The following is a 27,549-nucleotide window of genomic DNA, read 5'->3' as shown; positions in this document are numbered from 1 at the left end:
AACTAGTACTCCCAACCTACGGAATTAGTTGACCCGGACGAAGGAAGTACCATCCAAAATGAACCAACATTTGTTACATTTCCTTGAGATAATATGCTTTTTTTTCACTTGTATTGTCCTAGTGATATTAGACCCCAACAATGTGTGATGAAAAGAGACATGCCAAATTAGCTTAGAATCCTCTCTTTGTGCCAGGCTGCCAGCTAGCAGCGAACAAGGAACACATGAACGGACCTGCTAAGGATCCACTCCACCTGCCAAGTGGACCAATCACAAGAGCTCGGGCCGCAAAATTCAATGAAGTAATCAATATGCTGATTCAGCAAGCCAAGCATTGGAGTTGGTGTTCCAAGTTTCTTGAATAACCTAGCTATCTGAAACTCGCTAATGGGATTCTGTGTAATCCTCCGGTCTACATGGTGTAGGTGGGCAAAAAGAACTCGCTAATTAGTGGCACCGAAGTATGTACCCGGCGTGTAAACTTCTTTTTTTTTTTATCAATGACGCTATCCGACTGATCATCCTTTGAGACCACGGAGAAAATTAGAGAGAAATATACATCACCTAAAAAGAATTACACCCTGACTTATATGAGTCGGCTAGAAACTCCGGGACTGGCCTTTTGTGGGAGAATGCTGAGTCTTTCCCAAAATCGCTTGGATCAACGAAAGATCTGGATAACACTAGGTTGTGACACTGATGTCTGATTTTACTCATATACATCCGATAGTGAAGGACGCGAAGTTTGAACAGCCTCACTTAACCCTGGTTCGGTAACCTTTCTAGCACCCAGCTAGGTATCCATGACCTCTAGATAGAGGCACGATTTCCATTGGATACTCCGAATAAAATAAGAAGTAGTTACCTAATCATGGGTCTATACGTAAGATCTTCTTGCGTAGAGGTTAAGGCCAGACGGATTACTGAAATGTAGTTTTACTAACGTTTCCTCATCGACTATGAGAGTTTGTGGTGTGTGTTGTCAGACCAAAGAAACCAAGCAAGCATACCTTTCCTTTAATGGAGTATGAAAGCTACTATACGAGGCTAAGGGCCTCAAACCTCTCTCGACTCTTCCAACTCCACAAATTCAACTTCTCACTCCTTGGAGCAACTTCCGTCCGTTTGACACCCAAACCAGCTTATGCATCGTTGCCTTGGTCTGGTAGCGGTTGTTGGCCTATCTAGAGCCAGCTTGGGCCAGCTGGAAGTAGCTCACCTCAGATTGACCAGCCTGTCTACATAACTCACCTCAGTTCAGTGGCGTTGGAGTGGGGGCTCAGAGGAGGCGGGCCTCGACGAGGTGAGCACCGCGTCAATGGCATCAGAGTGGCACCTCCTGCTCATGGGGATGCAGTGTGGGGGTTGGTCACGATGGAATTGTGGACGGGATCCGGTGGGGATGGGCTTGGAACCAGGGGATCTGTCGACGGATAGGAGGGCTGGCTTGCGGCGGGGTGAAGCCGACCATGGCGGCGGTCAGTAGGGTTACCAAGTCAAGGGAGATGACGTTTGTTGACTGGGAGATGTGGGCACCGATTCGATTTGGGTGCAACGGTCATTTTTTAGGGGAGTGTATTGATTCAGGGGTGGCTGGACGAATCTTTTCTTTGGCAATGGCACTTTTAGTTGTAAATATAGCAAACTTTTGTTCTCCGTTTTGGTGGACCTGGGCTATGGGGGCTTCTCGTTATGGCACTGTGGTAGGGTCAGCTTCTTGAATTTAGCTTCCTGGAGCTCAAACGTTCAAATTAGCTTTAGGTGTGGATGAGACCCGGAGAGGATCTGAATAGGCCCCAAATGTGTCAAAACGCCCAGCAAACACAAACACATAAGGACAATATAACCAGGACGACTGCACCGACTCGGACAAGTAGTGAGCGATTCTTTTCCCTACTATTTGCTTTCTGTTTGTTTAGATTTTCCAAAATACATATTTTTTTATTAAAGGTGAATCTTTTTTAAACTGTTGTAAACAATTTTTTAAATTTTTGAATATCTTTTTGAAATGTGAATTTAAAATGCAACACTTTTAAAAATATAAATGTTTTCTGAAATGGTGAAAAAATTTAAATAAAAAATAAAAAAGGAAAATTAAACCGGTAAAATATTCAACAGAAAAAACTAAAACCAAGAAAACAAGGAATCAGAACCTTACTAAATGGCTCGGGCCAGTTCAGTCGTTTGCTAGCTCGGTATTGTTGGGGCGTTTTGCTGCAATGAGCGATAAATAAGAAAAGCCGTGAACGATAGCGAAGGCAAAGCAGCAGCTCAAAAGAAATCTACTTTTTTCGAGGGGTCTAAAAGAAATCTACTTGAGAATAAGAAAAAGCTCCGCTAAGAAAATAAGAAAAAAGACCAGGGCCAACCATGAGGCGAAAGAAGTTACCAGCAAAAAATGTACAGAACACAGGGAGCCCCTATTCAGCAACCTGCGCGCTGGAACTCACCAAACACGCACGTTCTTCCCATCGTCAGAACTAGTGGACCGGCTCAGTAACAAGTGCGTGATCCCTAGTGTTTGCGAAGTTATTTTTCTCTGGGCAGTTTTCTAAGCAGAATTTATTTATTTCCTATGATTTATAATAAAGTGCTTCTAAAAATTTAGAGAAATGTTCGTAAATGCAGATAATGTGCACGAATTTTAAAAATAGCCCAGGAATTAAAAAAATCATGATTTAAAAATGCTCCTAAATTTAAAAAATATATTCATTGTTTTTTAATCAAAATCATGAATTCAAAAAAACACGAGTTTCAAAAATGTTCATATTTTAAAATCAGTTCACGAATTTATATTTTGATCGTTTTTTCAAATTTGAAATATATTTTAACTTTCAACAACATTCATGAACTAAAAAATGTTCAATAATTTCAAAAATGTTTATGGATTAAAAAAATTCAAGAGGTTGAAAAATATTTACGAATTTAAAATTGTCAACGAGTTTGAAAATTGTTCAGGAATTCAAAAAATGTTACCATATTCGAAAAAATCACAAATTTGAAAATTGGTTTCTTATTTTCAATAAAAATATGAATTTGAAATCATTCATTATTTTCCAAAAAATGACGAATTCGGCAAAAAAATAAAAAGGAAAGGAAAAAACAAAATAAACCAGGCAGAAAAAACACAGAAACTGACTAATGGACGGACCCATCACCACGGGTGAGGGTTCCCATTTGGTCCCTAAACCCTAAACCCTACGATCTCGCCATCCCCTAGCTATGGTAGCAAACAGGGCAACGCAACCAACTGTGAATAATTACATCTTTTCACTCTTTTCTTCTTTCTTTTTCGTTTTTTGTCTTTTTCCTTTTTCTTTTTGCTTTTTATTTTTCGTTTTTTTAAAATGCGTGATTTATTTAGCAAATTGAATGAATTTTGTTTTTTCCTAATTTTATAAAAATTAAATTTGATGAAGTTTTTTTTCAACTTCGATGAACTTTTCCTAATTTGATTAACTTTTTGCCAAGTTCGATGAACTTTATTCAAATTCAATGAACTTTTTTCCAAGTTTGATGAACTTTTTTTCAAATTCGGTGAGCTTTGAAATTCGCTGAAGCTATTTCAGATTTGACGAACGTTTTTCAAATCCGATGAACTTTTCTGAAATTTGATGAACTTTTTTGAAATTAGATGAAATTTTTTCCAAGTTCGATGAACTATTTTCAAGTTCCGTGAAGTTTTTTTTTAAACTCGATGAACTTATTTCAAATTTGGTGAACTTTTTTCAAATCCATTGATTTTTTTTTTCAAATTTGATGAACTTTTTTTCCAAATTAGTGATCTTTTTTCAAATTTGGTGAACTTTTTTTAAGTCGATGAACTTTTTTGCAAATTCGATGAAGTTTTTTCATGATTATGAATTTTTTGAAAATGGAAGGAATTTCTCAAAACTAATGAAGTTTTTTTCTAAATTGATGTGTTTTGTTTTTCAAATTTGTGAACTTTTTTTGGAAATTGATTTTTTCAAAATCGATGAACTTTTTCTAATTCATGAAATTCTTTGAATTCGTGCACCTTTTTTATTACATTAAATTTTTTGAATTCCTGATTTTTTTTTGAAATCTGTGAACTTTCAAATTTTGTTCATAATTTTTTTTGAGAAAATCATCTTTTTCTATCTATGCGCAATAAACAGCTCGACTACCTTAGTTTTAAAATTTTTGGGCCGGAATCTGTCAGTAGCGCCTACATGCTTAGTGGTTCTGGCAAACTGCACTATAGGTACATGGGCGAGTTGGAATCCTAGCCTAAGCAACATAGGGAGGGTTTTTCGCCATATACACGTTTTTCGCTGTCGCCTATGCTGCATCGTGGGCCGGCCCACGAGGTGCGGCTAGTTAGCGCCAGTTCCTAAGGGCATGTACACTAAGTTCAGACATCTTGGAGTCTGTAACAATACTCCACGTCAACTATAGACAGTAGTCAGAACATCCTGTAAAATAGATCGTCTATTTTCCATCTATAGCACCCACGAAATTAGGATCTGAAAACAAATCTGGGCATCACCGGATACGGCGGGTGGGCGGAAAAACAGCAGACTAGTGACGGTCTGAGCGTACAACGGGAAAACGCCTATCGGTAAGTAGCGAAGTTTCTGGGATTAGACCGTCTGCCAAATTATAGACATCCTCCTTCTCTCTCCTTATTCTCTCTCTTCCACCTAAGAAATAATCTCACGTGTCACACGTTATAGACGGCTGACTGGATGCTGTTGTACATGACCTAACGGGCGCATAATGCGCCCGTTTAGGAACTGGCGCTAACTAGCCGCACCTCATGGGCCGGCCCACGATGCAGCATAGGCGACATAATGCGCCGTATAGGAGCTCCCGGAAAGGATCCCCACACATACGCTGCCTTTGTTATATTTTCTTAGTAGACCGGCCCATTCTGGCGTTATTCAAGCGGGAAAATTGCCTCCCCATTTTGGGAAGCTTTCAGAAGCTTCTGGGCCAGTTTTGGGAAGCTTCTGGACGCTTGCAGCCTGTTTTGTCTTCTTTTCTGCCGTATATTACTTGATTTTTCTTTGGATTTTTATGGTTTTCACTTAGTTTTGCTTTCTAAAATAATGAACATTTTTGACCAATAAATCCATGAACTTTTTCTAGATTTCATGAACTTTTTTCAAAGTCATGTACTTTCCTCAAATTTCCTGATTTTGTTTTTCAAATTTACGAACAGTTTTTATTTCACGAAACTTTCTAAATCTATTTGAAAACCGTAGTTGACTTTTTTAGACTATTAGTTGATGTTTTTCTTCAAAAGAACCAAAGAAATAGGCGACCATGTACAACGACAGTACGACTCCCAGGCGAGCAATAACAGTTGAATATAATGTGTCATTTCAAAAAGTGCGCCAAATTTGTTTGAGAACTGGTTTGCCGTATCAACAAAAAGCTTAAGGGTCGTATCCATGTAGGGGTTTGTATCTTTCTTTGGACAATTAGAAATGGCCAACCGCTATATTAATTTTTTTACAGGTTATCTTCAGGGCTGCATCATCGATCTTTATGCGGTCATCACATCAACATGGGGACGCAGGTTAAGTCATGCAATCTTGTTACCGGTTGGTTGTGGTCTTTTCCTTTTTGTTATCTTCCTGTTATATTTATTTCTTTTAGAGAAAAGGCACGAAGGCCCAACTTTAAATTAATGAAGCCATCAACCGACTAAGATACAATGGTGCTGAATTACAAAGGCAAAGACTTGACCAAAAACTAAAAATTACATGCCAAATTCAGTACAACCAGGAGTAGTAGCGAACAGAGCAGCAAGAGAAACTACGACCAAGTCGACAGAGGTCTTGCGCAGCCAGAACAGCAGGGGTGAAGCCACCCGACGACATCAACTGCCGTGGAGATGAAGATCCAGACCACTTGAAGGAAAACATTGACTCCATCGCCTGCCGCCTCAGGCCACTATCAGAGGGGAGACCACTATCTCCCCTTTGTCCAGACCATGCCGAACAGCGTCGCCCACCACCGGCCGGCAACCAACCAGCAAGCAAGGCGAGGAGCCGCTGAAAGATGCGGAAGAACCCACACGCCACTACCAACACCGACAACCAGGGGAGCCGAGCACCACCGCCGTCGCCCAACACCACACACCAGGCCCACAACCCCAACCACCCCTTGAACGACGCCTCCAGGGAGGACCGGGATGCCAAAACACCTCCGTTGTCCGACCAAAAGGCCAAGACTTTCGCCCGGAGAAGGAAGTAGGAGGAGGGAGGGGGGATCTGAAAGCTCGACCCGCCCTCAAGAGGGAGAACAACACCGGAGCGTTGCCGGCGTCGAGGTCGACGGGAAATCGATCAGGGGTTTCCCTCGTTCCATGACTCCTCCACCCCATCCTCGATGAACAGATCCGACGGGCCATGAGAAGAGACCACCGTAATAGGAAGGGGCGGAAGGAAGAGAACTGCCCACCGCTGCAGCAAGACCTCGTCACCATCACGCCACCCACGCGGCGGAAGGGACGGGCAACATACGTGCGCACCATTCACCGAAGAGATCGATGCCGCCATCTCCACCCAGGGCCGCCGCTGTGGCTTCCAGAGCCCCTCACACCGGCGCGAGGCAATAGATCCTCGCCGCTACCTTCACTGGAAGACGCGCTGCAGCCGGCGGGCTCCTCAGGTGGTTGCGGGAGTGGTGGAAGAGAGGTGGCGGCGGCTAGGATTTGGGGCCGCTCGCAAGGGGGCGCAAACACTAATCAGAAGAGGCGTCTTCTCCTCATGTTAAATTAATTCTATGATATATGTTCTTTTTAGTTGATATTATGTATTTATTAAACTATTTATTTGCGTTTAATAAAGATGTTTGTATGCATTATAACGATGCAGAGGGGCCCAGGTAGAAAATGATGGTCGCGTGTGCAAATCAACTAATGGGCTGTCCAACGTGGACGTCTCTTGTGAAAGCACGCAACTCATCCAGCCTAGCCCAAAACCAAAACCGTGCTGACCCACCCGAACACCGAAGCAGACGGCGGCTAGCGGTAGTTTGCATGCTGAAATCGACGCCACACGCAAGCTGACAACAGTCGACGGAGATGGAACAAAATCTCTCGCCGACTGAGGAACAGAGAAGGGCCCCGCCGTGTATCACGAGTCTTCTACTAGTCTACCTTTGGCTGGGTGCGTCGTGCGTGGGTGGGCGCGGACAAGGATTGGGCGAGGCCACCGGACAAACAACGACTATGCCATTGCCAGCAATTGTTCCTGTCCTGGTGTTGCTAGCACATGCATGCGCATGCGCATGCGTGTGCCATTTTGTATGTGTATTTTATATCTGAGACTATTCGTTCCAATGCAAAACCATAATATAATTTATCGGTATCTACAATCGGTCATTGTTTATTTTCCTTTTGAACCTATCTCAACGTAAACCCGAAGTGTTCCTTCCCTTAGCGGTGGGAGGGTTACACTTTTCCCCCAAACAACACCGGCTAGCCCATGGATTCACCTCTCATCTGCCTACGGTTCTAGTGGCTGGCAGCGGGGAGGAGAATTCTGGTGCCTAGGCTCCGGCTAGTAGTTTAGGTAGGGTTTTTAGTCTTTGCGGGGCATTGTTCGGACGGATACGCTTCTTCTTTGAGTTGGTTTTCCGGGTTCCGACCCTCCTCGAGTTCCTCCGCCTAGATGGAAGCGACAGAGCTCTGGCATAGATTCATGTTGTCTCCTTGGGACGGTGAGGTTAGGGTCTCTCGTTGTGTGTGTGCGACGGCAAGATTTCATGTCAGGCACTTCGGATCGATTCAAGTGTTCAATGACAACGACAACGGCACAAAGACTTTCGGACTTCATCGACAAGGTTAGGCCGGCTCCGGCAGAGGAGCGGCGAGCGATACGTCGGCTGCTCATTTATTGTGGCGGTAGTTGTCGTTCGGTGCTTCAGAGACATCGATGTAATTTTTTAGTATGTACGAGGTGCTTTGTACTTTTGGTGAACTTTTTAAATAGATTCAGATGCTTTTCGCAAAAAATAATCTCAATGTAAACCCCTTCTGTTTAAAAACTCAAATAGAACTTTTAAAATTTCAAAATGAAACATGATTATTACGTGAAGTTAGCAACATGGATAGGAGACTACGGACAAAGCCTTCCTTCCCTCGATCTTCACCAATGAGTCTGTGGATTTGCTTCCCCTTTGCCTGCCACTCCGACGGCCGGTGGCGAGGAAGGGAATCCTGGTGCCTCGACTTCGACTAGTAGATAGGTTAGAGTTTTCATGCTCGGACGGATGGCATGTGCTTCTTCTTTGAGTCAGTTTTCCAGGCTCCAGTCCTCCTAAGTTCGTCCATCGGGACGAATTAGACGGAGCTCCGGCGTAGATTTCTACCAGCTCCTCGAGGAAGAGATGCTAGGATTTCTAGCCGTGCATACGTGATGTGATTTGGTATCAGGTTCTTTAGATCATTTCAAGGATTCAAGGTATCTAAATGACAAATATGAAAAATATATATACCGCGTGATTTTCCCTTGTCATTGGTCATGGAACGCCAAAGCTATTTCCTAACGTTAGAACATATACAACCGGAATTGCCTAATTCAATCTCCTATATGCCCGCGAACATGCCCCGACGCGCCCGCAAACAGCGCCGACAGGTCCCTATTTGGCCCTCTCCACAAGCACTCTTCAAATCTCAAAACCCAAATCCATGCAAATCCATGCACAATTGACCATACAACCCAAATTCATCATGCATTCAACGATACAAACATAGTGTAGCCCGAATAAATTCAGTACATGCCAAAATAAAAATTCAATAGTTCATACATAGATGAGAGATACACGGATGAATCAATGAACACCAACAGTACAAATTATACGGAGTCATGGCCGGGCATTCCATCGAACACCAAGTCGGCATTGCTCAAAGATATGCCCGATGCATTTGAAGCACCGGCGAGTTGGCCATCATGTCCGCCTCGAGGACGGCTTGTGAAAAGCTCAACTCCGGGATGCCCGTCCACTAGGAGGGCAGAACGGAGTCGTGCAACGACGACAAGTTGTTTGTCCCCGTGGCCACAACCAGCGGATTGGCCTGCGTCGCATCCATGTCCTCATTAGCGGCTACGAAGACCGTGTCCACAGCTGCCTTCGCCGCTGCTATCCTCTCCGTCGCCTCACGCTCGCGCTGCCTCCAGCGGCGCTCCTTCTGGGCAAGGTTCTCCGCCTTGTAAGGATCCGCCGCCAAGCTGGGGACCCCGACTGATACCACCGAGGCATCATCCATGGCCATGGTAGCAGACAGGATCGTCGGCGACGACATCAGCGACAGCAGACGAGGACGGCCAGCAAGGGAGGAGGTGGGCGGCTGCGCGGAGGCGGGAAATGGAGGATGGGGGCGGGAGGGTTTTGGTCGAAGTGAAGAAGTAAGATGATTTGGGATGAATCTGGCTTGTCGGAGCCGCCATGACGCGCGTGTCCGGGAGCGTCCGAGTGTCCCCATATCTGCCCTAGATATGAGCCGGATATGGGGAGTGCCGGTCAGTCCAAGTGTTTGGGCCGGCTATAGGGAGCCCGGCTAAGTGCAGTTTTTTCGTCCGATCAGTGATTGGGCAGCTCGTCCGTGGGTTTGGGGTGTGTATTGGAGAGTCTGGTTGTAGATGCTCTTAGAAACTTAAACCAGTCGTTGCCATCCAATATCTCTCTTCGTGAACTAATTGAACATGTGATGTTGTCTCTGTTGAATTTAAATTTGGAGACAACCAAACTGGTGAAGATATTATGTTAAAAAGTAAATATTGTCTACCTGGCATATGCAAGTTTTTTTTCGAGAAACTTTCAATCTATTCAACTTCAATGATGGCAATACAAAGAACAACAGAGGTAAAAAAAATTAAACCATGTCCATGGACCACCTAGCGATGATGCAAGCACCGGAGTGAGACGAAGGCGCGCCGCCGTCATCGCCCCTCCCTCACCAGAGCCGGGCAAACCTTGTTGTAGTAGACAGTCAGGTAGTCGTTGTGGTATGGTCCCATAGGACCAACACACCAAAGTAGTAACCATCGTCGAGGAAGAAACTCGTAGATCAGAAGGATCAATCCTGTAAACACCCGAACGAAGACGAACAAAAACCGGATCCAAACAGATCCACCGAAGACCAGCACCGACCGAATCCCACGAGATCCGACGGAGACACACCTGCACACACCCTCTGATGATGCTAGACGCACCATGGGGACATGGATAGAACGTGAAAGGCATTATTCCTACTAAGGAACATCGTCGTCGGTTCGGCTCGTAGCACATAAGAATCAGTTAACAAACGCTCACGAACTTAACGAGCTTCAAACGAGCTGAGTCGAGCAGGGTTTTTTGGTCATTAATCTTAACGAGCTTAACGAGCACGAGCTTCAAAAGCCGAGCAGCCCGTTAATCCACCCCTAGCCACCACACATATGCAAGTTGGACACTACTAGTACACAATGACAACGAGCTCGACATTTTTACACTTTTTGTCCATTTTTCAACAAATGTGAGTGGACGGTAACTTCTCGTAGTACAGATCACATTCATGCAGATCTTTTTAGAGATCTTTCGGGGCCAGTTCCTTTCGGGAAGGGAGACCTCTCGTTTCCGCTGTGAATTGAACTGAGGCGATTGGTGTGGAGCCCGGGGCATCGATGCCCTTAATTATCTAGGTACGTGGTACGCGCTACAGTCAAAAGCTAGGTAGCGATTCGATTCCCGCGATCCGACCCGTACCTTCCCGATCGAAAATGTTGAATTGGGTGATAGCAACCGCGACGCGTGGGTCGCTTTCTACCCGCCGCCCATGCTTTTTCTCTACTTTGTAAGATTGCACTAACGTGTACACGGCCGGCCGGTCGATCTTCTGATGATTTCTACTAAAGGTTGGCCGACCACATAGAGCTAAAATACGGTTGCTCCTCCTTCTATCATCGCATGGAGTGAAGATTTATAACAATCTACTAGGTAAGGTAGGTTGTTGCTTCGTTTATTCAATTTTTGGTGTCGAAGGTTGCTTCATTTGTTATTGTTAATCAGTAAAACCACATTGCAATGTTACGCAACTTGAGCCGCAATGTTGTCGATCAATGCGGCAGCCCCACAAGGGAAACGCAGCAATAAGAAGAACACGTAGGTGTGCTTGGCTTCATCGGTACTCTCACAAACACTCGTGAGAAATGTGCTGCGAATATCAACGCTAAGATATGTTGTGCCTGCCTACTCTGCCTACCTGGCCTCCGCGTGACCAATTAATACTGTGAGCAAGAGCAAGCAAGGTCGGTCGGTCGGCCGATCCATATCGACGAACAATTTCAACGTTGCCGATGGTTCGATAGCTACGGTATGACTGCCTCCGATGGCACACCATGGCTGGTTTGCCGTCCGCAGATAGATGGACCGGGCCATGCACGGATGGTCAAACAACATGAAGCAAGCACGCAAACGGACGGGCTGGGTTACGGTTACGGTGTCTCTAACCACCACAGCTTGAGCTATACTTTTGCGCGTTCTTGATTTGTGTGAGCTCACAATCTAGCTAGCTAGGTAGGCAGGTTGCCTCACTTATTTATTTTGGTATATGTCCGAAGGTTGCTTCATTTGTTAATCAATAAATCTCGAGCAATAGTAGTACCATGTTTACGCAACACATGTTGCATTTCAGCCGCAGTGTTAATCAACGCCGCAAGCCCCACAAGAAGAAAAAATGCAGCAAGAAAGACGCTTGTTCAAGCAAAAAGTGCTTGTAAGAATATCAACAAAAGCAGTTCTGCCTGCCTACCTCGCCGCGTGCTTGCGTGACTTTTTTTTTTGAAAAAACACCCCATATATTAATTAAGCCAGCGAAAGGTTCTTACAATCATTCATTACAGCATACACCACGCAAGGCGGAACAGAATTAAAAAGAATCCCATCGGACATAGAACTAAAGCTAAACTTAGCAATCTCATGTGCCACCCCATTGGCAGTCCGACTTATCTTTGCAATATGAAAATTATGGATCATCCTAAATATACTCAGAGCGCTCATCCATCGGATCAGCCAGAGGGGACCTGTCAATCTTCTCGTTGGCGTGACTTTTAACCGGTCAATCAATCAACCAGACCCAATTAATACCGCAGACCAGATCAAGCAAGGCCGGTCGGTCTGCCGATCCGTCTCGATGAACAATTTCAAACTTGCCGATGGTTCGACAGATACGGCGGTGCGATCGCCGTCGATCAGCCGACGGCACACCGCACCGCACCGCAGCTGGCCGTACGAACAAAATCGCGGATGGATCGATCGACCGGACACGCATGAACAGTCAAACAGCGGCGAGCGAGCACGCAACGGGTTCGAGACGTACGTACGTACGGGTTCGTATCTGCCTGGCGACCACAGCTTGAGCTTTACTTCTGTGAAAAAAATCTATGCTGGCTGCAGTAAAAGCTCCACGTGAAATGGTACGGCGCGGTTCAGTTGATGCCGTCAAGCTGAGGCTCAACTCTCAGTGCCCCGTCGCCGTCAGCCCCTGCTAGCAGCTGCCTAGAACAGTCGCCGGACTTGACCCGCACCCATCAGGCGTCGTCGGATGCTACGCGCAATGAAGAAATCCCCGACATGGGTTTCAAGGCGCGACGGCGACCTGCCACCGGCCACCAGCCATCCGCCGTCCGGCGTCCGGCGGCGTCCACAGCACACATTTACTGTCCGCAGTCTCCTCTCATTACTACCTTGCAGTCCAGGCGGGCGGGAGGAAGGTGCAGACGGCAGATGAAAAGTTGAGAGGGGTAACCTGATCCACCCGGAGACCCACCGGCACTGGTCGAACGGGATTCGGGAGTGTGGCACACGCGTCCCGACCTGCTTGGCTCCTCCGCCCTATAAAACCACCCCGTATGCCATCTCCGGTTCTCCACACCACCATTCAGAGGAACCACACCGCCACCCCATCCACTTTATCTCAGTTGAGAGGTTTAGAAGCGCGCGGTGAAGCACAAAGTGCAGCAAGAGCTGCGAGAAGAAGGAGCGAGCAGCAATGGCGAGGCACAGCCTCCTTGCCGTGCTCCTCGTCGGGCTGGTCGCGGCCTCCGGCTTCAGCCAGGCGGCCGCCGCTGGCCGGGGCCTTGCTGAGAAGCTCCCCGAGCCGGAGCCCAAGCCGATGCCGTACCCAGAGCCCAAGCCGCAACCCAAGCCAGAGCCAATGCCTAAGCCTGAACCCATGCCAAAGCCAGAGCCTAAGCCTCTGCCTAAACCTGAACCCATGCCAAAGCCAGAGCCTAAGCCTATGCCCAAACCCGAACCCATGCCAAAGCCAGAGCCCAAACCGGAACCGGAGCCGGAGCCGATGCCAAAGCCTGAACCTAAGCCTGAGCCCAAGCCTTACCCGATGCCCAAACCCGAGCCTAAGCCTGAGCCCAAGCCCGAGCCGATGCCAAAACCCGAACCAAAGCCTGAGCCCAAGCCCGAGCCGATGCCAAAACCTGAACCAAAGCCCGAGCCCAAACCCGAGCCGATGAAGCCCGAGCCTAAGCCAATGCCGAAACCTGAACCTAAGCCAGAGCCCAAGCCTGAGCCGATGCCAAAACCAGAGCCGAAGCCAGAGCCCAAACCTGAGCCCATAAAGCCAGAGCCTAAGCCGATGCCAAAGCCGGAACCGAAGCCAGAGCCGATGCCAAAGCCGGAACCAAAGCCCGAGCCCAAGCCCGAGCCGATGCCGAAGCCAGAACCAAAGCCAGAGCCCAAGCCTGAGCCGATGCCAAAGCCAGAGCCTAAGCCCGAACCATTGCCTAAACCAGAGCCTAAGCCAGAGCCCAAGCCTGAACCTATGCCTAAGCCGGAGCCCAAGCCTAAGCCCGAACCGAAGCCGGAGCCGCCTCCGAAGGGCAAGCCGCCAATGACTGACAATTGATGTGATACTCACATATGACAGTGGAAGGAGGAGATCGACCCCGTCCGGAGCCACGATGTGTTATTTCTAGAATAAGTGGCGTAGTATCCGGCTAGCGAGATAGTGATGATGCATCTTTTTGTATTGCTTCCGTATTCCACCATTCCTTTTAGTTTCTGTTGTTCCATGCACCCGTGATGAGTATTACTACTTTGTAATTATCATTTGCGTGTTGGTATACGTTCATCTGTGCACATGACTCGTTGTTCTTTCGTGTATCTACACATGCTTTTATTCGTTTGCATGAAAGACACATTTTATCCAGCAGACAGCAGTCTATGTTGTTTTCCTTTTGACTTATTTCGCCTCGTGGGCACACCCTGGACATGCCTCTATTCCTCCACTGGATCGTCTCGAGTGTGTTTTTCAAACACGAGCCCGTAAATGCTTGTGTGGTTTCTAGTTAAATTCACCACCCAGCAACAGGTGATGGCAAAAAATGTGCAAAGTTCACCTAAAAAAAAGAGAGATGTGCCAAATTCCCCAAGAATCCTATCTTTGTCCTCAATAAGCACTGTATTTTCAGGATTCTAATGTGTGCACCCACCATCAAACCTCCCAGCTAACATCTACAGCATGCCCAACGCCATACAAAATCCCGCTTTCCACACAGATTATCTTCCTTTTTCTCAAATACTAAAATATATCTGCGGCTCCATACGATCCCCTTCCTAGATGACAATTTTTTGTTGTCTTTTATCCTTTTTTCCTAGCCAGTACAGTACTGCTTAGATTTCACCTAGACAAGCGCATTTTTCACAGTGATTCGCACACACGATATATAACCACAATGGTTCACGGAGACGATATATAACCACAATGTACAGATAGCCATGTTTACACGGTCTACAATATAGCACATGAGATCGGTACTCTTGGACGGTTCAACACTAAACAGAGTCTTAAGCAACGAAACAGAGTCTCAGTCTCTCCAGAGAATAACAGGCATGCATACCTTGGACTGAAGATAGGAAAAGAGAATGACAGGCATGCATACCCTGGACTGGACATAGCAACGAAACAGGGCCTCAATCTCTCCCGGAACGTCTCATTCCAAATGGGTGAAGGCACTCCAGCCCCCTGGTGCGAGGAGGATTCCTCGCCGTCTCTTGGGCTTCCCTGCGACGAGAAATATTTTTGGGGTAAGCAATGGGCGGGCGAGACTTCTATATGGCTCTTTTTTCCAGGGATTGAACAGAACAAAGGCGTGCACAGGGCACCAGGACAAGGTGCTCTCTTTCCATGGATTTGAGAACCAGAGCTACAGTTCTAGCTCTAAACACTTAATAGACCTTAAATCATTAAATACATGGATGCTTGAGTTTAGACCGTCAAGACACAAAAAACATTTGCACTCCACAAGGACTTCGATCCACTACCTCTGTTTCCAAATATAAGAAGACGTTTTGGCAGTTTAAATTGAACCGACAAAACGTCTTATATTCAGGAACAGAGGGAGCATATAAGAAATAGTTCATTCTTTTACGGGACCAATCAAGCAGGTGGGACTGCACAAGATTCCTCGCAACATGGAGACATGGAACAAACAATTACCTTAAAGCATCTGCCATATCGGCATTTGTAGGGTCCAGTTTCAAGCCAGCTGTGAACGCCTGAGCTGCTTTTCTATAGTCCTGTGAGCAGACACCAGAAGATGATCAATTTCATCATGGTCACGAAAGAATGGCCGTAACGAATTTGTTCTTTTTTACCTGTAGCAACATAAAGGCTGCTCCTAGTCGATAGTAACCTTTGGGCCAAAAAGGTCGTAGCACCGTGCACCTAGCAGCGTCGGAGAGAGCCTCTTTCCCTATTCCCGCGTGCAACATACAGAAACTCCTATGTGCTAGCAGGTTTGCAAGACCTTTTGGACTAGGCTGAAAACTCATTGCCTACAGTTGACCAATCACATGCAGATTTTGTTACAAGGTAGTTGACATAACACAGTAACAACATTTTCACTGACCCCACTAACATTTCTGATAATCCAGATCGAGACAGAGAGAAACCGTTCAATTTTATGAAATCAATATAACATTTCTGACAGAATTTTCATGAAAGATACATGGAAAATGATGCTGATTTTTTATGAATTAATATAGATAATTTTGAATACCTTTGGAAGTTCCACACAGTTCAATCTAACTAAAACAGGTGCAGTTTTTTTATATAGGTAACTAATAATCTGCCACGGTGACCTTCCATTGAGTTAGTTTTAATAAAGAAATACTGCACATATACATATATGTGAGATTGCAAGTTATTGGAAGACCACAAAACCATACATGCTATTTTGTTATCTTTTGCACGAAGCTCAATTTTGTTTACTAGCTAGTAGCCTAGTACCCAAATTTTTTATCTCTAGCCACTAGCTATACTGACTGACTGGACATTTGAATAAGCGCTCATGCATGAGATTAGAACATATACTAAAGAATGAGACCAGGTGCAGCTGCTAATGTAACTGGATGGTAATAGCAACTGCGAGCATAATCCAGACTGAATATTGAGGACAAACAGTGCAAAACAACTGTTATAATAGCATGCAGCTGTAGTGCCACGCAAATCTGCCCTTTGTTTCAGACACTGTGGTTCTAGTCTAGCTGCAGCTTAAACAGTTAGATTAGGACACTGAACAGTTAGACAGGGACTGAACCTTTTAGGCGTCTTCAAAATGTGAAGTGTCTTCCTAGATAACAATGACAAGCACATGTTTAACTGACACTGTAACTATCATAATCATCTAGGCTCAGTGACTTACACGAGTATATAGCTCTCCTGCTATCACATATTCCTTTCTCTTAAAAGCCTCTGCAGCTTGCAACTTTAGTTCAGCTCTTTTCATTTCACATACATGTATATCCTGATCAAAAAAATATTTTTGGTCAAGACATATATACAGCACAAACACAGAAAAGAAGCTTCACTTAGAATCTTAGTTGACCCTAAAAATGACATTAACACATTCTCAAATTGGGGCGCTTATGGATAACATTTTTCTGTTATTATAAATATCAATAGAAATCATGACTGCAGGAGCAGAGCAACAGAAGAATGGAAGACTACTAGCCATATTATACATAATATTATGGAACTTTAAGTGAGTGGAAAAGGAACTACATACCCTCGGTTTCAAACCAAAAGATTGCACATGAGAAATAATGCCATCAACACTCCAATCCGGCAATCTTGAAATGGGAGAAGTTAAAGGAAATAACATCGCAACCATATCCCATCTGCCTTGGAGGGCGGCAATTTCGATTGGAGTTGTACCAAACTGCAGGAGTAAATGAGATGGCTGATTTCATGTTCGATCATCATTAATACAAGATGCACTATACTTCAACATTGATAGTTACAATTCCAAGTCTACAATTTCAACCAAATGGCTAGATGGGCTTTGAGCAAATCAAAATGCGGGAACAAACAATGGAATAGTCTTGTCCATACCTCTCCACTAAATTCGGGAAATAAAGCTAAGGTTAAATCCTATAAAAATATTAATTCTAATCCCAGACTAATATGTTTCTTATACTGCATTAGTTTGTCAAAGCAGAATAGAGAGAGAATGTGCCATTGACACAATAGAAGAATAAGTCTTTGAAAGCATCCTGTGTCTATTTGACCAGGCAATGAAGAAAACTGGAGAATTTCTCCATTGACAATAAATAAATTCATGAAAGTCCTGCAAGGTACTCCGCTGCCTCCACAAAGAGATAATTGCACAGGATGGTGATTTACCAAGAATTCCTCCTAAAAACAAGGGGGGAAAAGAGCAGAAAAGTGTATGCCCGTCTTCCTTGGGCAGCAATTGGTAAGTTCAACACCTGGGAAGAACTGCAGCCGATATGTGCCGACCAAGGCGGTGCAAAATGTTACGATATGGTGATCTGCTCCATTGATATTACACAGTAAACATGTTGGTAGGAATACTTTTCCCATGTTCTCTGTAGACCATGCATCACGTAGTAACAGATATGATTTACCAAAACAATGTGTTTCCTCATGCATGAATAAAATGTTCCCAGCAGCATGGGTACAGTTGATGTAAAAGAAGCGGCTGAGACATTTATCCTAATCTCTCAACAGCCTAGAACCTAACATGTCCCACCGAGGCACAGCCATTCAGCCAACTACGAACAGATAATACACATGAAAGTAGATCATGAAGGCAGAGGGGGAGAAAACAATACAGGACTCAGTGACTCACCCCATCATCAACATCTGGGTTAGCGCCAGCATCTAGCAAGCATTTCAGGATATCAGGTAACCCGTTGCCCGCTGCTACCATCAAGTAAGTAACACCAGTATAGTCAATTTTATTCACATCAGCGCCAGCCTGTGTAAATAAATTTTAGTTTCATTTGAGTAAGTGCTTGAGATGTCAACTGCAGAAAATGTAGACTACACTAAAGGAAGCTCCATAAACGAGAGAGATTACTGACCTTAATGAGTAGCTTCACACATTCCAGCGATTCAGAAATCATGGCCAGCCTTAACGGGGTACTATCAAGGCGGTAAACCTTATTAGGCTGTGGAAAGTAGAAAAACCAATTTATTCACTTGCAAAAAAATGGAGTAATGGGGAAATAAAATAAGCACATTGTGTGTGTGTGTGTGTTACACATATTGGCATTTCTCAACGCACAGAAGCAGGCATTTTTTTGATTTAATTATAAAAATTAGACAAACATTTAGAGAACCTGTGAGAAAATAAGCATGTTTCACTTCAGAAGAATTACTTATGGTCAAACGACAAACGTTGTATATATGCTTTGATTTGTGCCAACATAAACAAACTCTTTTGGTTCAGATGATTGAGCCCAAGTACTAACAGACCACAGTATTTCCACTTCTCATTACAATTATTCATGATAGTTATGAACTGGAGATACAGCCGCTTAGGGCCTTAACAAACCAGGATTTAATTTTGCACAGCCAAGAAGAGAACGAAGAAAGTGGTGACTTACATCTGCACGATGCTGCAACAAAATATTCATTGAACCATCTTGAGCATTAGTAGCGGCAACATGCAATGCGGTCCCATACACAGAATCGAAATGATCCACATCAATTCCAGTTGAAAGCAGCAGTTCCACTATTTCACATTGTCCTAGAATACAAGTTTGTAGAAAAATCAGCACGACAAGCTTATTTTGCAAAAAGGAAAAAAAATGTAGACACTAGGAAATGTGATAACCGCCAGTAGTTACCAAGGATCATGTCCAGGACCAAGTTTTCAAATGTGATATCGTTTAGAGTATTTGACTTCCATAGTTGTTTTTCTATCTAAAAAAATATAGGCAGTAGCAAAAATCATCGATTTGTGAGCAAACAAGACTAGAATTAACACTTGAGAGTGACACAGTGTTTTCTCTCCCGAAAATCGATTTGTGAGCAAACAAGACTAGAATTAACACTTGAGAGTGACACAGTGTTTTCTCTCCCAAAAATCGATCTGTGAGCAAACAAGACTAGAATTAACACTTGAGAGTGACACAGTGTTTTCTCTTCCGAAAATCGATCTGTGAGCAAACAAGACTATAGAATTAACACCAATTTACTTTACATTCCAATCCACAAAGTTTCCGTACAGAAACTCATTGTTTCTTGTTCCACCGTCCAAATCGTCACATATGTCTGAACTTGGTGAATACGTAGATGTCAATAAAAACATATGGCAGGATGGAAGTTCAACAGGCTGCGTGTGGGAGAGCCGAGGGGATACCAAAACTTGCAGCAGCATGAAGAGGTGGCCACAGGGCACCGGCTAAAGTTGGATCAGCACCACGATCCAGAAGATATCTCGTGATGGCAGGCGTCCCATAAGTCGCAGAGATGGCCAAAGGAGTGTCACCTGCAACAAAACAAAAGAATCAAAGTAACCTGGGATTACTGGGATGTTTTTTTTAGAAAAGGAGAATGACCCCCGGCCTCTGCATCTGGGAGATGCATGCGGCCATTTTATTGATTATTCTCGAGGACCTTACAAAGTAGAACAACAATATGCCTGAATCCGCCATCTTGGCATGCAACATCTGCCGCTACTCCTATCCATATGATGAAGAGGTGCAAGCTGGGCCACATACCCAGACCTCTCACCTAAGCCTAACATCTAAAGCCGGAGGCCCCGACCGAGCCATCTGCCGTGTCCGGGGCACAAACCGGTCCGACGCACTCACATGTGTCGTCGCCGCCATCTTCCACTGGTCCATCTTCAGAGCAGATTGAGGTGTCAACCATGGCAGGTCCTCCGCCATCGACGCCACCACGACGCCAAACGACGACCTCCAACTACGCGAGCCTTGGTAGGTCCTTCGCCATCGATGCAAACGACGACCTCCACCTACGCGAGTCCATCTCCAAGCAACGGACGTAGATCCATGCTAGGATAGGGCCGCACCACCGCCGTCGCCCACCACCCACAAGCGCCACCCAACCCCAAGGTTCCCAAAGCGGCGCCTTCAAGAATGGAACGGCGCCGCCGCCGCCCAACAAAGTTAGGGCTTTCGCCCGGGAGACCTAGGGGAAGGGGAAGTGAGGAGATCAGTCCATACCGACGCCTCCAAGGAGGGGAACGGCGCCCTCAGGCATCGCCGTCGGCCGGCCGGTCATGGCCGGCCAGGGATTTTGCCCGAACTAGATCCTCGCCACCAGCAGCGCCTCCTGTACAGAACCGGCGACCAAGGAAAGCGCGGCCCAACCAGGCTGGCCCGCACGCCGAACAGGGGAAGCCGCCGCTAGCCGCCAACGACCACCGGGATCCCGCCGCTCGCGCGGCCAGGACGCCAGATCCACCGCCCGCACGTCTGCTCGCCAGAGCCTGCCATGCCTCGCCAAAGGAGCCGCCGCTCCAGATCCGGGACTCCCCACGCAGAGGCAGGGCAGCCGAGGCCCCGCCGCCACCATCCTTGGCGCCCTGGGCTTGCCCGGCGGCTGCCTCAGGCGGTGGCGAGGAAGGGAGGGGGAGGTGAGCCCGGTGGCGCGGCTAGGGTTCGCCCCCCTTGTCGCCCGAGCGGGCGACGCGGGGGAGAGGGACTCGGAGAAGGGGGATGAGGATCTTGGAGCCGTCTAAATTGGGGGAGAATTTAACTTCCCCGCCTCTGCACCAACTAGGAATGCATACGGCCTTTTTAAGTGTGAGTACTAGGAATTTTAATCGCCGGATTACTGGGATGTGATGTGCACTTGTGCATCTAGCCCAGGTCGTGGGAGGTGCAGCAGAATTGACGCGAAGAGAAAAGGGAACCGGATTAACCTGTGAAGGTGCGCTGGTTGACATCGACGCCGTGGTCCTCGACGAGGCACCTACAGATGTCCAGCCGCCCTTCCATGACCGCCACAGTCAGCGCGCGCGCCCAGACGCCGACGTCCGCCGCCACGACGCCCGCCATCTCTGCGCACATGATCCAGCCAAATTACCATCACGAAGGAAGGAACCCTAAGGGTAGGGCAGGAGCAATAGTGGGCTGGTTGCTGCTAGTACGGTACCTTTGAGGAGGCGGAGGTCGCCGTCCAGAACGGCCTGCAGGAGCGGGTGGCGAGGCTCCGTCGAAACCCCATCCATGGCGGCACGGGCAAGCGGAGAAGACGGCGAGTCGGCTGCACTCGAGACTCTGACTCCGGTCAAGGGAGAGCGGTCGCGGAGGAGAGAGAAGAGGACAGTCGCAGTCGGGAACTGCCCCGCCGTTTCCGGTCGACGCAGATGGAGAGTGGATTTTCTACACTCCTCTGCCCTCCGATTCCTTTTTATATCTATATATATCAGTACTACTCTACTACAGTATTAAAGATCAATATTTGTGAGTTTTGTGTCAAAACACACATCTATTTGTGATGTATATACAAATATAACAGCACAACCATATTGCTGTTCCTTTTTTTTACATATGATGCATCAATCAATGTATATGTAGACATATCGTCATGTTTTTATTTTACAAAATGTGTAAATGAGTTTTTTTTTGTAACTTGGTCACGCGGACCTTCGAGCACGAAAACACTCCTCCACTGTTTAATGCACCTGCACTGGATAGAGTTGTTAGGACGCGCTTTTTCGGGGAACGCTCCACATGGTGGGGGCCAGGCACTCGGCAGGCGCGGGGAGGCGGCGACGTACGCGGGAGTGGTGGGGTGCCCACGCAAGTACGGGTGGCAGCAGTTGGCTACACACGTGGTACGGGATGAAAGGTAAGGCCCACCGCACAACATTTTTTTTAGCTTTTCACTTTTCTTGTGTAAAATTAAAAAAAAATGGAAGTTAAAAGAAACACTCATCTACTGTTTAATGCACCCGCACTGGGTACATTTATTAGGATGCGCTTTTTCAGGGAACTTTCGTCATTGTGGGGCCAGACACGCGGGAAGCGCGGCGAGGCATCGTCGTACATGGAGTGGTGGCTAGACACGTGGTACGGGATGAAGAGGCAGGGTCCACCGGCGCGGCATTTTTTTAGCTTTCCTTTTTCCCGTGTAAAGTAAAAAAATCAAAGTCAAAAGAAAACGCTCCTCCACTGTTTAATGCACCCACACTGGGTAGGCTTGTTGGGACGTGCTTTTTCCCTTTCCCGTGTAAAGTTAAAAAAATGAAGGTCAAAAGAAAACATCCCTCCACTGTTTAATGCACCTGCACTGGGTAGGGTTGTCGGGACACGCTTTTTCGAGGAACACTCCTCATGGTGGGGGGGGGGGGGGGGGGTAGGCACGCGGAGGCGCGGGGAGGCGTTGTCGTACGTGGGAGTGGTGGGGTGCCCACACAAGCACGAGTGGCAACAGTTGGCTAGACACGTGGTACGAGATGAAGAGGCAGGGCCCACAACCGCGACATTTTTTCAGCTTTCCCCTTTCTCGTGTAAAGTTAAAAAAATGAAGGTCAAAAGTAAACGCTCCTCCACTGTTTAATGCACGCGCACTATAGGGTTGTTGGGACGCGTTTTTTTGGGGAACGCTCATCATGGTGGGGGCCAGGCACGTGGGAGGCACAGGGAGGCGTCGTCGTATGTGCGAGTGGTGGGGTGCTCATGCAAGCACGGGTGGCAATAGTGGCTACACACGTGGTACGGGATGAAGAGGTAGGGCCCATCGGCGCGACATTTTTTAGCTTTCCCTTTTCCCGTGTAAAGGTAAAAAAACGAAGGTCAAAAGAAAACGCTCCTCCACTGTTTAGTGCACCCGCACTGGGTAGGGTTGTTGGTACGCGCATTTTCAGGGTACACTCGTCATGGTGGGGGCCAGACATGTGGGAGGCGCGGGGAGGAAGCGTTGTATGTGGGAGTAGTGGGGTGGCCACGTAAGCACGGGTGGCAACAGTTGGCTACACACGTGGTACGGGATGAAGAGCTTGGGCCCACCTACGCGACATTTTTTAGCTTTCCCTTTTCCCATGTAAAGTTAAAAGAAAGAAAATTAAAAGAAAACACCCCTCCACTGTTTAATGCACCCGCACTGGATAGGGTTGTTGGGACGCGCTTTTTGGGGGAACGCTCGTCATGGTGGGGGCCAGGCACTTGGAGGCGCGGGGAGGCGCCGTCGTACGCGGGAGTGGTGGGGTGCCTACCCAAGCACAGGTGGCAACAGTTGGCTACACACGTGGTACGCGATGAAGAGGTAGGGCCCACCCAACCGGCATTTGTTTAGTTTTCCCTTTTTTCATCTAAATTTAAAAATAATGGAAGTTAAAAGAAACCACAAGTCAGGCTTTTGAGAGTTCAAGTTTTGAAAATTCTCAACTTCAATTTTTTAGCATTAAAAATGTTTTCTTAGTTCCAACTCATATCTATTGGTGATGTATACAAAATAAGAAACAAACATATTACTACACCTTTTTGACATATTATTACATAAAGCAATGTATATGTAGAAATATTGTCATGTTTTTTTGGAGAAAGTGTGTAAATGTTTTTTTTGGTAACTTAACCACGTGGACCTTCAAGCACAAATACGCTCCTCCACTTGCTTAATTCACCCACGCTGGGTAGGGTTGTTGGGACACACTTTTTCTACTGCATAGTCGTCATGGTGGGGCCAGATACGTGGAAGGCACCGGAAGCCGTCGTCGTACGCAGAAGTGGTAGGGGGATAGGGCACGTCAGCAACAGTTGGCAACACACGTGGTACCATATGAAGATGTCGCGCCTACCTGCGTGGCATTTTCCAGCTTTCCCTTTTCTTTTGTAAAGTATTAAAAAATGAAGTTAAAAGATATGGCAAGTCAGAATTTTGAAAGTTCAAGGTTAAAAAAATCTCAACTTTATTTTTTTTAACATAAAAAATGTTTTTTAAGTTCATTTTAACTATCCAAAGGTTCAAAAAATCTAAAAGAAATTTTTCTAAATTTTGATACATGAATTTTACGAAAGTGTCCCAAAAGAAAAGTATGGATCATGTGCGTCATTCAAAGAGTGGAACGTACACATTCGTAAGAATCGACCGCGTGGGCTACCTAACACATGATTGTTGGGGAACGCAATATGCAATTTCAAAAAATCCTACGCTCATGCAAGATCTATCTAGGAGATGCATAGCAACGAGAGGGGAAGAGTGTGTCTATGTACCCTCGTAGACGAAAGCGGAAGCGTTTGACAACGCGGTTGATGTAGTCGAACTTTTTCTCGTTTCGACCGATCAAGCACCAAATGTACGACACCTCCGAGTTTTGCACACGTTCAGCTCGATGGCGTCCCTCGAACTCTTGATCCAGCAAAGTGTCGAGTGAGAGTTCCGTCAGCACGACGGCGTGGTGACGGTGATGGTGAAGTGATCCACCCAGGGCTTCGCCTAACCACTACGTGGATGCACTCCTTTCCCCTTGTTGCTAGTAAACTCCATAGATGGATCTTGGTGATGCGTAGAAAATTTTAAAATTCTGCAACGATCCCCAACAGTGGCATCATGAGCCAGGCCTATGCGTAGTTAGTATGCACGAGTAGAACACAAAGCAGTTGTGGGCGTAGATGTTGTTAATTTTTCTTGCCACTACTAGTCTTATCTTGTTTCGGCGGTATTGTGGGATGAAGCGGCCCGGACCGACCTTACACGTACGCTTACGTGAGACAGGTTCCACCGACTGACATGCACTAGTTGCATAAGGTGGCTAGCGGGTGTCTGTCTCTCCCACTTTAGTCGGAACGGATTCGATGAAATGGGTCCTTATGAAGGGTAAATAGAAATTGGCATATCACGTTGTGGTTTTACGTAGGTAAGAAACGTTCTTGCTAGAAACCTATAGAAGCCACGTAAAAAACTTGCAACAACAATTAGAGGACGTCTAACTTGTTTTTGCAGCATGTGCCTTGTGATGTGATATGGCCAGAAGATGTGATGAATGATATATGTGATGTATGAGATTGATCATATTCTTGTAATAGGAATCATGACTTGCATGTCGATGAGTATGACAACCGGCATGAGCCATAGGAGTTGTCTTTATTTTTTGTATGACCTGCGTGTCATTGAATAACGCCATGTAAATTACTTTACTTTGTTGCTAAACACGTTAGCCATAGAAGTAGAAGTAATCGTTGGCGTGACAACTTCATGAAGACACGATGATGGAGATCATGATGATGGAGATCATGGTGTCATGCCGGTGACGAAGATGATCATGGCGCCCCAAAGATGGAGATCAAAGGAGCAAAATGATATTGGCCATATCATGTCACTATTTGATTGCATGTGATGTTTATCATGTTTTGCATCTTATTTGCTTAGAACGACGGTAGTAAGTAAGATGATCCCTTATAATAATTTCAAGAAAGTGTTCCCCCTAACTGTGCACCGTTGCGAAGGTTCGTTGTTTCGAAGCACCACGTGATGATCGGGTGTGATAGATTCTAACGTTTGCATACAACGGGTGTTGACGAGCCTAGCATGTACAGACATGGCCTCGGAACACACGCAATACACTTAGGTTGACTTGACGAGCCTAGCATGTACAGACATGGCCTCGGAACACGGAAGACCGAAAGGTCGAGCATGAGTCGTATAGAAGATACGATCAACATGGAGATGTTCACCGATCTTGACTAGTCCGTCTCACGTGATGATCGGACGCGGCCTAGTTAACTCGGATCATGTTTCACTTAGATGACTAGAGGGATGTCTATCTGAGTGGGAGTTCATTGAATAATTTGATTAGATGAACTTAATTATCATGAACTTAGTCTAAAATCTTTACAATATGTCTTGTAGATCAAATGGCCCACGTTGCCCTCAACTTCAACGCATTCCTAGAGAAAACCAAGCTGAAAGATGATGGCAGCAACTATACGGACTGGGTCCGGAACCTGAGGATCATCCTCATAGCTGCCAAGAAAGATTATGTCCTAGAAGCACCGCTAGGTGAAGCACCCATCCCAGAGAACCAAGACGTTATGAATGCTTGGCAATCACGTGCTGATGATTACTCCCTCGTTCAGTGCGGCATGCTTTACAGCTTAGAACCGGGGCTCCAAAAGCGTTTTGAGAAACATGGAGCATATGAGATGTTCGAAGAGCTGAAAATGGTTTTCCAAGCTCATGCCCGGGTCGAGAGATATGAAGTCTCCGACAAGTTCTTCAGTTGTAAAATGGAGGAAAATAGTTCTGTCAGTGAACACATACTCAGAATGTCTGGGTTACACAACCGCTTGTCTCAGCTGGGAGTTAATCTCCCGGATGACGCGGTCATTGAGAGAATCCTTCAGTCGCTTCCACCAAGCTACAAGAGCTTTGTGATGAACTTCAATATGCAGGGGATGGAAAAGACCATTCCTGAGGTATATTCAATGCTGAAATCAGCGGAGGTGGAGATCAAAAAGGAACATCAAGTGCTGATGGTGAATAAAACCACTAAGTTCAAGAGAGGCAAGGGCAAGAGGAACTTCAAGAAGGACGGCAAGGGAGTTTCCGCGCCCGGTAAGCCAGTTGCCGGGAAGAAGTCAAAGAATGGACCCAAGCCTGAGACTGAGTGCTTTTATTGCAAGGGAAGTGGTCACTGGAAGCGGAACTACCCCAAATACTTAGCGGACAAGAAGGCCGGCAACACCAAAGGTATATGTGATATACATGTAATTGATGTGTACCTTACCAGTACTCGTAGTAGCTCCTGGGTATTTGATACCGGTGCGCTTGCTCATATTTGTAACTCAAAACAGGAGCTGCGGAATAAGCGGAGACTGGCGAAGGACGAGGTGATGATGCGCGTCGGGAATGGTTCCAAGGTCGATGTGATCGCCGTCGGCACGCTACCTCTGCATTTACCTACGGGATTAGTTTTAAACCTCAATAATTGTTATTTAGTGTCAACTTTGAGCATGAACATTGTATCTGGATCTCGTTTAATTCGAGATGGCTACTCATTTAAATCCGAGAATAATGGTTGTTCTATTTATATGAGAGATATGTTTTATGGTCATGCCCCGCTGGTCAATGGTTTATTCTTGATGAATCTCGAACGTGATGTTACACATATTCATAGTGTGAATACCAAAAGATGTAAAGTTGATAACGATAGTCCCACATACTTGTGGCACTACCGCCTTGGTCACATTGGTGTCAAACGCATGAAGAAGCTCCATGCAGATGGACTTTTGGAGTCTCTTGATTACGAATCATTTGACACGTGCGAACCATGCCTCATGGGTAAGATGACC

The 27,549-nt window shown here is 46.1% G+C and overlaps 2 protein-coding genes across 2 annotated transcripts; one reads left to right on the top strand and one right to left on the bottom strand.

Moving 5' to 3' along the window:
- Positions 1 to 12,876: 12,876 nt before the first annotated feature.
- On the top strand, positions 12,877 to 14,136 carry LOC109778267 (uncharacterized). Its single transcript, XM_020336805.4, has one exon. The coding sequence runs from the start codon at positions 13,007 to 13,009 to the stop codon at positions 13,877 to 13,879; it is 873 nt and encodes a 290-aa protein (XP_020192394.3). The 5' UTR covers positions 12,877 to 13,006; the 3' UTR covers positions 13,880 to 14,136.
- Positions 14,137 to 14,698: 562 nt separating this feature from the next.
- Positions 14,699 to 21,642, bottom strand: LOC109778249 (uncharacterized). Its single transcript, XM_020336795.3, has 11 exons — positions 21,410 to 21,642; positions 21,177 to 21,314; positions 19,647 to 19,775; positions 18,889 to 19,031; positions 18,364 to 18,450; positions 18,129 to 18,257; positions 17,043 to 17,195; positions 16,680 to 16,781; positions 15,631 to 15,810; positions 15,473 to 15,552; positions 14,699 to 15,037 (listed from the first exon to the last, which is right to left on the bottom strand). Exons 1-11 carry the CDS (start codon positions 21,483 to 21,485, stop codon positions 14,947 to 14,949), a joined length of 1,308 nt encoding a protein of 435 aa, XP_020192384.1. The 5' UTR covers positions 21,486 to 21,642; the 3' UTR covers positions 14,699 to 14,946.
- Between the last annotated feature and the right edge of the window lie 5,907 nt (positions 21,643 to 27,549).

This window comes from Aegilops tauschii, chromosome 2 (assembly GCF_002575655.3).
Source record: "Aegilops tauschii subsp. strangulata cultivar AL8/78 chromosome 2, Aet v6.0, whole genome shotgun sequence".
In the NCBI taxonomy this organism is placed as follows: domain Eukaryota; kingdom Viridiplantae; phylum Streptophyta; class Magnoliopsida; order Poales; family Poaceae; genus Aegilops; species Aegilops tauschii.
The sequence above is the reverse complement of the archived record's forward strand: the minus strand, read 5'-3'. Positions and strand labels throughout refer to the sequence as shown.